This window comes from Poromitra crassiceps (genome assembly GCF_964638095.1).
Source record: "Poromitra crassiceps genome assembly, chromosome: 15".
Lineage (NCBI taxonomy): Eukaryota > Metazoa > Chordata > Actinopteri > Beryciformes > Melamphaidae > Poromitra > Poromitra crassiceps.
The window spans coordinates 16,393,675-16,405,763 of NC_139634.1; the positions used below are offsets into that span (position 1 = coordinate 16,393,675).

The 12,089-nt window shown below is 43.4% G+C and overlaps 1 protein-coding gene across 1 annotated transcript; it reads right to left on the bottom strand.

The window, feature by feature from the left end:
• Nucleotides 1-10: 10 nt before the first annotated feature.
• Nucleotides 11-11,552, bottom strand: tcirg1b (T cell immune regulator 1, ATPase H+ transporting V0 subunit a3b). Its single transcript, XM_083652115.1, has 21 exons — nucleotides 11,419-11,552; nucleotides 9,030-9,152; nucleotides 8,766-8,844; nucleotides 8,507-8,655; nucleotides 7,997-8,092; nucleotides 7,809-7,870; nucleotides 7,587-7,713; nucleotides 6,482-6,564; nucleotides 6,292-6,385; nucleotides 5,901-6,113; nucleotides 5,225-5,375; nucleotides 4,931-5,070; nucleotides 4,349-4,506; nucleotides 4,160-4,250; nucleotides 3,939-4,057; nucleotides 3,177-3,390; nucleotides 2,875-2,985; nucleotides 2,693-2,782; nucleotides 2,478-2,598; nucleotides 1,584-1,755; nucleotides 11-861 (listed from the first exon to the last, which is right to left on the bottom strand). The coding sequence occupies exons 2-21, from the start codon at nucleotides 9,144-9,146 to the stop codon at nucleotides 768-770; spliced, it is 2,481 nt and encodes an 826-aa protein (XP_083508241.1). The 5' UTR covers nucleotides 9,147-9,152; nucleotides 11,419-11,552; the 3' UTR covers nucleotides 11-767.
• Nucleotides 11,553-12,089: the final 537 nt, after the last annotated feature.

The following is a 12,089-nucleotide window of genomic DNA, read 5'->3' on the forward strand; positions in this document are numbered from 1 at the left end:
AGACACAAGATGAAATAAGAAAATCAATTTTAATTTAATTTAAATCCAGAATTGATCACTTTGACAGTGCAAACTACCAAAAAGACCAGACGTAAGCCCTGTTGGTGCAACAGGCGTAAATCCACTCTAAAGACTCTTAAGTAAGACCGACGTAGGAGTTACGACCAGGCATAGTTAAGACCAGTTGGTGCAACTGGCCCCTGTTGTTTGTGCCGGGAAGACATGCGAATGAGGGACACCAATAATCATCGCAGTACATTTTGGCTTATGGAAATGATTCAGATAATTCCCTGCTAGGATTACACTGTACTTCAAGTATAATGCACAAATTCAATAATCATACATTCCCTTAAACTGTAAAACAGACTCAGAATTATTGTGCTTCCCTTTTCATTTTTGTGTGTGTGTCTACAATCCAGGCTCGTACAATGATAAGCAAATGTCATTAGTAACTATTTCTCGAGTGACAGAAACATACATCATAAAAGACAATGGGATGGGACAAAAGAATTATACAAAAGTGGGGATACAAAAGTATATTTTTCATTGGCCAGGGATATTACCCTTTTGACTGAAATGCAAAAATAACAGTCCATCAGTCGAGAACAGTGCAAGTGAATTAAACAATTTCGTAACCTAGAGCATACAGAGAAACACAGACAGAAATAAGGGGAACAAAATCATTTTGTGGGGTGCTCAAAGTGCTCAGTAAGATACATAAATTAGCAAAACAATTTGGCAATCCCAACTAATTATCATTTGACCAGTCATATAGGAGCTGATGCATTGATCAGAGAGGAGAAGGAGAAGGGGCTCAGCTTGTAGCCCGTCCCACTGTAGAATTTATTCTGGAACTCCACCCTGAAAGAGAAGAACAACAATGTCAACACAATAAGTGAAAAATTAACAAGAGAATCCCTTTTCCCATATTCCTCCACCCCTCTCTCCATGTGTCCATCCACTATATTTTTCTATTATCCTCCATCTCTAACTACTCCATACAGTTCTCTCCAGGCGGCAGACTTTTAAGTTTAAAATTTTAAGTCACAATTACTACTACCATATCTAGTTTACCCCCTAGTTAGTCTGGGCACACTTTACACCACTTTTGGCCTTGGCAGCGTAAACCAAGGAAACAGGAAACAAGTGCGCCAAAAATCTTCTTTGTTGCCGTTAGCTTGAGGCAGTGAGGTTACGTTAGCTAGAGCCTGATAAAAAGAACAACAACACAAGTTGTATAGTAGCTGTATAGTAGTTGTATGTGAATCCACAATGTTTCTACAAGAACTCCATCTTTTATTGTGTTGTTTTATTTTCTTATTCTGTTTCCGCTGCTTGTTTCCTGTCTAGGGCGGGGTCTAGGCCGGAAACAGGCCGAGAGCCGAAATTCCTTGTGAACGGAGACCAGGCTCAACGGAGACCAGGCTCTTTCTCCCCGACACTAGTGAGAATAATATCAAGGAGTGGTGAAACCTGGACAATTGGCACAAACTAAAAAAGGAAGGTACTATTTAAGCAATCAATCTTTTGGGAATATCTCTCTGCTTTCTGTCCCCTTCCTCCCCCCTCCCGTCCGTCCTCACCAATGCAGACGGAGCGCGTGCAGGAAAGCTGACAGGCCCTCCATGACCAGCAGGATGGAAATGGTCAGCACGGCGAAGAAGAAGAAGACCGGGACGAGGACCGCGGCTCCCACGTAGCCCTGCCACCTCAGGGCGATACGCATCACCATCACCCACAACACCTCCGACAGCTCTGTGGGGAAACGGACAGTCACTGACAGGAACGCATCATGTGTGTATGAATAACTGACTGGAGCGGAGTGTTTTGGCATTATAGAGGAAGTTGGTCTGGGTATGGGCATCTCATAAGAGGATGTGTGTGTGTGTGTGTGTGTGTGTGTGTGTGTGTGTGTGTGTATCAAGGTTATTATAGTTAAGTAAAACTAAACTAAAACTAGGTGTGTAAAAGAACACACTTTAGTCAACTGAAACAAAAACAAAAACTAGAATTTAGTAAGAAAATAATTAAACTCACTGAAACAATATTGTGTACTTACAACCTAAACTAAACTACAAATAAAATACAGAAAATGTCTTTAGTTTTACTCTTGGTCAATTTGGTCCTCTGTCAATTTGGTCAAATCTGTCAACACAACAAGCATGAGGAGGCATTCGTGCATATGTTTGAGACTGGGATGCCTACATAACTATTGAGTCAATTGCCTCCACAAAGTGTTGTTTGTATTGTAATAGGCCTAGACTACCTATTCTGAACTTCTTAAATCTTGCCCTTAAAAAAACAACTAAAACTAATACTGAAACTAAAACTAAACATTTTTATGAAATTTTTTTAAATGAGAAAATGCACTCTATACACTAACTGAAACTAACCTGAATTGAAAACAAAAATTAAAAACGAAATAAAAACAAAAAGTATAATAACTCTGTAGTAGATACAGTATGCATGCCACTGACGTGCGTGTGCCAGGCTGAGAGCCCAGAGTCGGAGGTAAGAGGCGGTGTTGGAGATGCAGCCCAGGCAGTACTCTATGGTGTGGATGGCCTGATGCATGAAGGCATCTGCAGCATCAAACTCCTGCAGACAGGGGAGTTACCGTGGTTACAAAAGAATGATCGTATGCTCGATGTAGTGGAGAGGTTTAAAATGTTACACAAGCTTCTCTTTTCACCTCCTCTTCCTCTTCATCCGCTCCTCCCTCGACCTCCCCTTGGTGAGTGTTGATGGACCCGTCAGACACAATGGGACGTCTATCTTCCTCCTTAATGCGGTGGAGAATCAGAAATATGTCCGAAAATGCAGCCATTTGATAGAAAAGAGATGAAGTACATTCAGAGACAAATGCAACCTCACCACATGGCGTCTTCTCCTCTTGTGTGTGATGTATTGCCAGGTGGGCTTCCCTAGCAGCAGGACTGGAACCGCACACAGAGCCAGAACCACCAGGACCTTCTGCACTATCATCTACACATAAGAGTCGGGGAGAGCAGTTGTTATCTCACACATACAGTACTCACCCTTACAGGCAATGTACACCAGATGCGTTACGGCTGTGTTTCGCATCCGGCAAAACTGCTGGATCTGTTCCAGAGGCGGTGTACATTAGCCCTTAGGAGGCTGTCTTAAAGAAATGAACACACAACACACACACACACCTGTCCGCTGTAGAGGGGCGGGTTGTCGGCGTTGTCTGTGAAGAGGAACATGTCTATGAAGTGGATAAGTATACTGGGGGCTGTTCGGGACTGGGCGGGAGTGTAGGCAATCCATTTGAAGACCACCATGAAGACCAGGTAGCCAAACAGAGACACCATGAAAAACAGCTCAGGGATTAGCACGAAGAACACACTGCTCAGCTGGCCAAAGTTCCTGCAGAAAACAAGATGAGGACGAGGGAAAGCAGAGACGGAGAGCGAGGACGATAGGCAAGTTAACAAAATGTGAAAACAAACAAAAGAGGATTATAGAAAAAGGAATTATTGAATAGAAACTACAGTCATACTAGATACTGTATATGTAGACTGTCTTATATGTAGACTGACTTTGCCAGACCAATTCACAAATGCGAATGAGTCTGGAATCTCTCAGTTCAATTCCAAAATACCTCAACCAATCAGAGGAACGAAACGTGTAACCCTAACCCTATATGACTGGACGTGGTCCTCCAGAGTCTATCAGAACAGCACTCCTAGCTACGAGATGCTAGCAGCGGTTTGCTATACAGAAATAACAGACGTAGCATGCCGTGATTGACCAATCAGATGAGTATTAAACCAGGCTGTGTAATAAAGGGGTGTGGCGGTTTTCAGGCCAGATGGAAATGTGTCTGAGTGGGAGGGGCCAGACGCATCTGCAAGAGCAAATAAAACATGAGCTTGCATATGATCAGGTTCCCAGGCTAACTTGTGATTACTTACTTGTAGTTGAAAAAGGACAAGCAGACCCCAAAAGTCATGTGGACGATACCGATAATGACAGACATCTTCATCTTATAAGAGTTGAGGAAGGTCAGTTTGTTGTTGGACAGACCCCAAATCTGACAGGGACACACAAAAGGATAGAATGAGTATGGATGGAGTGACTAAAGAGACGAGAGGACGGAAGAAAATGAAGAGCCCGGGATCTAGACGGGACGTACCGGGTCGATGCCGAACGGGTAGGGGCCGGTGAACACGCCAGGCTCAACGGGGTCCATGGCCAAGAATGGGGTGGTTGCCAGGACTGATGCACTGAAAGGGGGTAACACACGGGTATGTAAGACGGGACTTGAGTGAATGGAGAGAATAAACACACAAATCATTTGAAGTTGTGTGTGAAATGTCCTCACTTCCATGTGTTGGCCTCAAACATGGGGCCAACATTCCACCCTGAGCTGAAGGGACTGAGGCCCCTGCTGAAGCACTCGTTGTAGATGGCGCCCGTGTAAACAGAGAAGAGTCCCATCAGCAAAATCAGATAACGACCACCAAACATCATCCTCCAGATCTGAACCAGAGAGAGAGAGAGAGAGAGAGAGAGAGAGAGAGAGAGAGAGAGAGAGAGAGAGAGAGAGAGAGAGAGAGAGACAGAAAGAGAGAGGTGAATTCCATATTCAATGTGCATGGATAAAGATTTGCATCAGCCTAAAACATCTGAACAATTTTGTTTTGATCGAAACAATACTCAAAATTGATTTATGTAAGACAATACTGACAAAACTGCGATATGTGTGAGATTGAGAATATCGTAACAAAATCAACTTAGTTCTTCTGTGACACGACCCCATAAGTACACTGCATGGGATGATTACATGCAACATTCCTCAAAATAAAAAGTGATTAAGGTAGCAATTGCTCAGCCTGAGTCTTATCCTCGTGTGTGTGTGTGTGTGTGTGTGTGTGCTTTCCATGTGACTGTCAAATCAAATTACCTCATTGTCGTTATTCCTCAATTTGGGGTCCTTCTCTTCCAGTACCATCCAGAGGGCAGCCAGGGCCATCAGTAAGCCATGTCCCACATCTCCAAACATCACCGCAAACAGGAAGGGGAAGGTAATTATCGTGTACACCGCTACAGACACGGAAGGGCAGAGAGAAGAGACTGGTGTTAACCAAAACACAAACATATAAGAACCTGAGCATTCCCTGACACATTATTTTGTGCACCGTTCAAATTTTTTATCCAAGACATCAATGAGGATAAATCTGTGTGTTTCGTGATGTACCTGGGTTGACTTCACGGTAGCTAGCCACCCCGTAGGCGTCCACGATGTTCTGGAAGCCGGCTGTGAAGGAGTTGATGGGGAACAGGGTGGGCGGAGGAGTGGAGCAGGGCAGGCGGTTGTAGAAGGAGTCCACCCCACTACCGCTCTTCCTCTGGGGATGGAGGGAGGGAGGGAGGAGGGTTCGATAAACATGGAGAGAAACGGAACAGGAGCTTAGGCTCAGAAACCTTCACAAACCACAGTATTAAACATCAAGATCTAACTTGAGGTGGTAACAATGCCGGCATCTTTGGCGTTTTGAAGACAGGACAAACCAGCTGTAAAGAATTTAATTCAATTCAATTCAATTCAATTTAATTTAATTTAATTTTAAATATATATATACTTCTTAGTAGATGGCAGTAATATGCCAAAATGGGTAATGGAGCCTTAAGCAAAGTTCTACTACATATTCACATATGTAGTAGAACTTTGAATTGACAAATATCAGCATCTGGTTTGACATGACATTCTCTCCACCATAAAGAGAGAAGGGAAGAAATTTGTGTTGATATCTGCCTGTCTGTCTTTCTCCAGTTATTCCTTCTGCATTTATCATTTTAATCATATTGTTTTAATCGTTTCTCATTCACAACTCCTCCTGTTGTTCTATCTTTGCTTTTCTCCCCTCACTCACCCCTCCCTCTCTCAGAGCGCTCTGCAGTTCGGGCAGCTTGGAGACAGGACACCAGGCCTCGGCGATCAGGCATTTGTCGGTGACGGAGGGGCTGCAGAGGTTCAGCACCATCTGGACCGCCTTGCACTTCTGAACGCGCACCTTCCACTGGGGCAGCACAGCCACCGCCCGCATCAGCAGCTGCTGCAGGAAGGTCTCGGTCTGGGACATCACCTGAAGTGGATTGAGGTGAGCAGTAGTTTAGTTTAGAGTAGTTCTTTGGAGAAAACTACAAATCAACCCATTCCCATCTCAACTAATTCCAGTGTCTTCTAGTGTGATGAGGCTGTGAGGAAAATGCTGCATTAATAAGTGCCGTCATTGTGCTTTTATACACAGGCGTTACACTTACCGATTTGATATCCTCAATCCTGCCTTGGAGTCCCTGCAGAATCTCCTCTCTCTCTGCAGTGCTCTCGGGATACGCAAATGTCTGTGTGCGGAAGCTGTGTTTGAGAAATAAAAGGTTATTTAACAGGTTGAGCGCAGCACTACGGAAACTTGCAATGCCAAATATGAAACTGGTGGACAGGTTTACCCACCAATCACATATCTTCTTGACTTTCTGTCCAATCTGTTCTCCCCAATAGGAAATAAGAAAGACCGTCCATTGCACCATCTCCCCCTGTGAATGAACAGCACGCATCGATGAAATGACCATAAATCGCATTAGATAATGTGAGAAATCAGCAGGCTCTATTGCTTTAACTGAACAGATCTCGATTTCAGTAGCGGCTAGTGCATTTTTGTCCAGGGAGGGCTATACCAAATATAGGCCTGGACAATGGGGTTCAAATCAATATGATAAATAATCATAAGGATTATTCTCAATATCAATAGCATATGTTTCACGTATGCAAAATCAGTGTTCATCTTATTGAACTGAATGGTGATGTCAAACAAACCTTACATTTTCAAATAATATTCCTGCCATACCTCATTTGATCAGTTTTTAAGTAACATTTGCTTGTCATCATCAATTTAGACAGCAGAAATGTCACTATTAAAATAACTTCATATCTTCACGATGATTCTACGGAAAGACAACAAACAATAATAGGCTATTGAATTATCATCCACTCCAGCCCTAAATCAAGCAAGTAGTAGTTGAAAAGCACATGGCATAAACACTTTGGAAGAAGGACTTCCCACAGCATGTGAATGAGTTACATTACATTACCTATGAGGAAAGCACGTTCGTGCATGCAAATAGACTAGAGAGTCCGTCAAGAATGCATTGCCGTCGCTCTACCTGGCCCCACCTCCACCTGGTCGCTAGATACCAGTGCCCCGAATCCCTTTGTTTTGAGAGCGAACAGCGCATGTGCAATTTACACAGATCCTGGCTAGCACTGATGGAAGCCGGAAGTCCCCGAACGGCGTTCCGTGGCAGAAAGTAGTTGACCCAAAACAGTACACATGTAGATCATTATGAATCTACATATGAATTGCAGATTATATACTCACTATCTAATATTCACCTCGCTCATAAATATATATATATATATATATATATTATATACGTTTTATTTTCCCCTCCATGTGGGCAGGTGGGGCGGCGCCCTGGCGCCCTCTAGTGGCCGGCCGCCACTGCTCGATTTCTATCTCTCGATCACGATCCTCTCTTTCCGTCTCCCCACTTCTCACCGTGTCTGGGTGCTCGAGCCGCTGCTCCATTTCCCGAAAATCCACTATGATGTAACCACGACACGCCCGCCACAGCAAGCGCTCAAACGACGGGACTTTCCAAGGATGGACCACTCCTGCTACAAAACTGTACAAGAGCAGATGTGGTGAGACATGCATAAAAAAAAGACAATAATAACTATTCTATAGATTGGATTGTAAAAATATAGAAATTAGGGCTACCTGAGGTGGACATCTTGCCGATTATCAAACAGGCCTTGGCTCTCCAGTACAGGTGGTGGTGCCTGTGAGAGGAATTCAAAAAAAGACATTTTTGGTATATTTGGTATTTCTAATCTGTGACCCAGTAAGTAAAATGGATGAAATAATGAGTAATAAGACAGGCGTGAGTGTTGGGGAATGATCAGCACCTGTGAGGCAGTGAGACAGTGTGTTTGGCTCAGGATTCCTTGGTACTGGCAGAGCTGGGTCTGCTGGGCCCGAAGGCTGTCTCTGTTCCTGGACACCTGGAGGGAGGGACACACACACACACACACACACACACACACACACACACACACACACACACACACACACACACACACACACACACACACACACACACACACACACACACACACACACACACACACACACACACACACACACACACACACACACACACACACACACACACACACACACACACACACACACACACACACACACACACACACACACACACACACACGTAAGGTAAACTTCTTGATAGCACACTGATAAGTTCAGGTGTGGAACTCTGTACAAGCCTGCAAAGGCTTCGTTCCCACCTTGCACAGATTTGTACCTAAATTTGTGCTAAACAAATAAACTAAAACTAAACTAAATAAGAGGACAGATCATCTTTGGTTTATCAACACAGCTTTGATTTGAGAGCCCACCTCTCTGAGCTCTCTGGCCAGCCTCTCGCTCTCTTCTTCTATGGTGATCAGCTCACGGGGCTGAGGGGCCGAAGGCGTCGGGCAAGGAGGAGAGAGGGGGCCGTGCAAGGGCGGCGACAGGGAGCGATTGATCTCCTGCTCCAGGAAGGCTGACGGAGAGACAGAGAGAAGATCAGAGAGGGGGGGGAGACAGCGAAAACAAGATGGATAAAGATAGATGGGGAACAACGGGTCAAATATTTTGATTTGAGATGCTTACTGAAAGTCTTCTCCAGCTCCTCGCATCGTCTCACCTCCCCAACAAATTTCCTCTGGAAGGCGTTCACATTGGGATTCAACTGATTCAACAGAGCAGAGGGGGGAAGAGAAGAGGGCAGAAGGATTAGTCATACACGTCTGATCTAAATGTAAGCCTACACAAACGTTTTCAAAGTGTTGCAGTGATTAAAAGCAACCATCAGTTCACCATTTCAGCAAGGCTGAACCGAGAGTTTGGCTAAGTAGCCTAACTGCAGTGACTCACATCCCTGAACTCCACCAGGCCCAGCTCCCCCAGTTCACTGACACAATTGTAGGCCGAGCCGGACTGAAGGAAGAGCTGCACCAGGCACACCTCCTCACTGCGGAACATGGAACCCATCGCTGCCTACAAAACAGGAAGGAAACAATCCATCAAGGTCGGATTAACATTTTCCTCTGATAACACGTTTAGAGGATGACGAGGCAAACCACAGTGGAATGAGGAAGAGGGAAGAGAGGTAAACTGTAAAAATTACAAGTTCATATTCATGGCCATGATATCAGGATGTAGAATCGCATTAAGACATTGGAAGTCACCTACTCCTATTACATTCGAGGAATGGATGGAACTAATGTGCCGCACAGCATCATATGAAAGGGTAACTTATAAAGTTATGGGAAGAGAAGATGTCTTCATTGAGGTGTGGGGTCACTTTTTGAAGCTAACTGAAAGGTCTGAAGACTAAATGAGGTTCTACCCTTCTGATAACATAACACAGGTACTGTGAGATATAAGATCTGATCCTGTCCTTCAGGCTAGAGCGAGGTGCTCGGCGCAGGCGAATGACGTGCAGCACACAGGCCCTCTTGAGGCGTCCTTGAGGCATCCCGGGAGGGTCTGGTGAGATGAAGGAGGAGCGCGGCCGGGAGTTACCCACAGGGCCTAGACCCTCCATGCACCGAAGGTCCAATACTGCGGTGTAGCACTAGCTCTATTGCAGCGGATTGGGCGTGTTCAACCCTTCCGCGGGCAACGTTGCAGACAGAGTAGGAAGGCTGATCCGTGAGCGGCTGCTTCTGGGACGCGAGTCGAGGTCTTAATTGGCCTCGGCTGGGTCTACTGGGCGAGGGTGTATGATGTTGAGAGACCCGAAACACCTTACGACCCCAGATAACATCACTGATGATGCGTCCTAGCGCATGCTGTAGTATGTATTTTAAAACATGATCACGTGGTATATATATATATATATTTTTTTTTTCTATTAACATTTTTGTTTGTTGTAATTTATTTTCCTTTTTTTTCTGTTTACTGTTCTGTCCTTGTGTTGTTTTTATATAATGTAAAAAACTATGTAAATCTGTGCGATGGTGGATGGGTCATACCCTATTTATTATACAGTCTATGGTCATACCATAAGAACTGAATTCTCTATGTCAAGTGATTTAAGCAAAAACATCAATAAAAAAACAAAAACAAAACAAGTTCATATTCATAACGTGTTTATTTTCAGTGAGGACAGAGAAGGCCAAAAAAAAGCTTAGTGCAGCAGCTGCTGTAGCTGGTGGAAACAGAAAGGGGAAGCATGAAGTTCTTTCTTCTCCTCCTGACTAATAAGGTGATCAGTGGGATTTCCATTCTTGCACACTAATGCACAGGCACGCCTCTGCCAATATTAATAGCTCACATTTAGTTCCCTAGAGTGTGTTCAGTAAAATATTACTACAATACACTTCAAACCAGGGCTAGACGTGGGAATATATATTTTATTTCAGTTATGTAACTTATTTAAAACAGAAATAATGTTTCATGTTTGTTAATTTGAGTATATATTTTAACTAAAACTGTCGGCTGTGTTTTTTATGTGTTTTTTATATGTGCATTGCTTTGCTGCTTGTTTTTTCGATTATTTTTTTGTAAAGCACCTTGAATTGCCTTGTGTATGAAAGGTGCTATATAAATAAAATTTGACTTGACTTGACTTGACTTATATTAAACATTATGTTTTGTTAAATCCAAAATGAAGGTTGAGTACTGGACAGAACATTCAATAAAGAAAAGACCTGTAGGCCTACCTACAAACAATTCAACAATACACACTGTAAATCTAAACTTAAATGAAATGGCACTTTGCAACAATTGCAAGTAATTAAACTGTTCTAGCGTTATTTCTAACCATCCCTCCCTCTACATTATGTATCTTATCTATATAATCTTGGAGCAAATAAACAAATAGATAAATAAACAAACAAATAAATAAATAAACTAGCTGTAATTTCATAAGAAAGGTGAGCAGTTTTCTTCTCAAATGACCCACACTGTTTCACAGCTATGGGGATTGTTCATAAGCATATGATCCTATCATCCTACTAATTTTTTAAGCACATCAGTCAACAGCACTGCGGCAGTGTCTCATTTTCTAGCACATGCCCAGTTAGACTGTGTCAGTGTTAGTGCTAACCTAGCTACATTTAGTCAATTCCCAACATTATTTCAAATCCCCTGCTGCATTATGACAACAGCCATAAGAGGTCAACAATAACACTTCAACAGCAACGTATTTGACTGTTGTTTTTACAGTATATGGGCTGAAAACAGGCCACTTTGTTTACCAAATATAGCTAAATACTGGATCAATTCACCTGGCTGCTTCAGTCCAGGAAACACGTACCTGTTTTCTTTCAGCCTGTCCTGTCCCACACTGACGGACAGACCGGTACCGGCTGGAGAAGCACTTTAACGGCGTCAAACTTCAGCTGTTTATGAGAAGTTATTGGTCGCGGTGTGTACTGTCTCGTACTTCCCGTTTGTCTGCGTAGGTCACGTTACTTCACTCTCACGTGACAGTTGACTGTTGTTCCTCTTTTGGCCACGAGAGGCCGTGCTTTGTATGATTAAACGGCGGAACAACATGGAACGACACAAAATGGAATGAACAGTATTTGAGGTTAGCTATGGATTTTTAGGAAGTTTAGATGCCCAATATTGTAGGTTAAATGTACACAAACCAGTGTTACGAGTAGTTATGTTCAATTAAGTGCAAAAGCATTTTTGCAGTACTGTACTTTGGAATGCAGCCCAACTATAAGAACTTTTCAATAATTCACTTTTGGCCATGTAGTAATTCTAATAGAGAATTTAAAAAATACACATTTCTATAAGGTTCCCTTCTTTGGCTCCTTAAATTACCTCGTTCCCCTAGTAAAATAACCCCAGGTCTAAGAATGCGCATGCCTGAGCTGAGCCACTAAATCAGGGGTGGGCAACTATTTTTCATGGGGGGCCACATGAGAAACCCAGATTGTTGCCGGGGGCCGAACAAATATTGTCATGCCGTAACCC

Coding starts and splice junctions, on each gene's coding strand:
- tcirg1b (XM_083652115.1), bottom strand. CDS start 9,146: ATGGGTTCCATGTTCCGCAGTGAGGAGGTGTGCCTGGTGCAGCTCTTC. Junction 4,507..4,930: donor TGAGGAATAACGACAATGAG/GTAATTTGATTT, acceptor TCTCTGGTTCAG/ATCTGGAGGATGATGTTTGG. Junction 2,599..2,692: donor CGGATGAAGAGGAAGAGGAG/GTGAAAAGAGAA, acceptor CCCTGTCTGCAG/GAGTTTGATGCTGCAGATGC.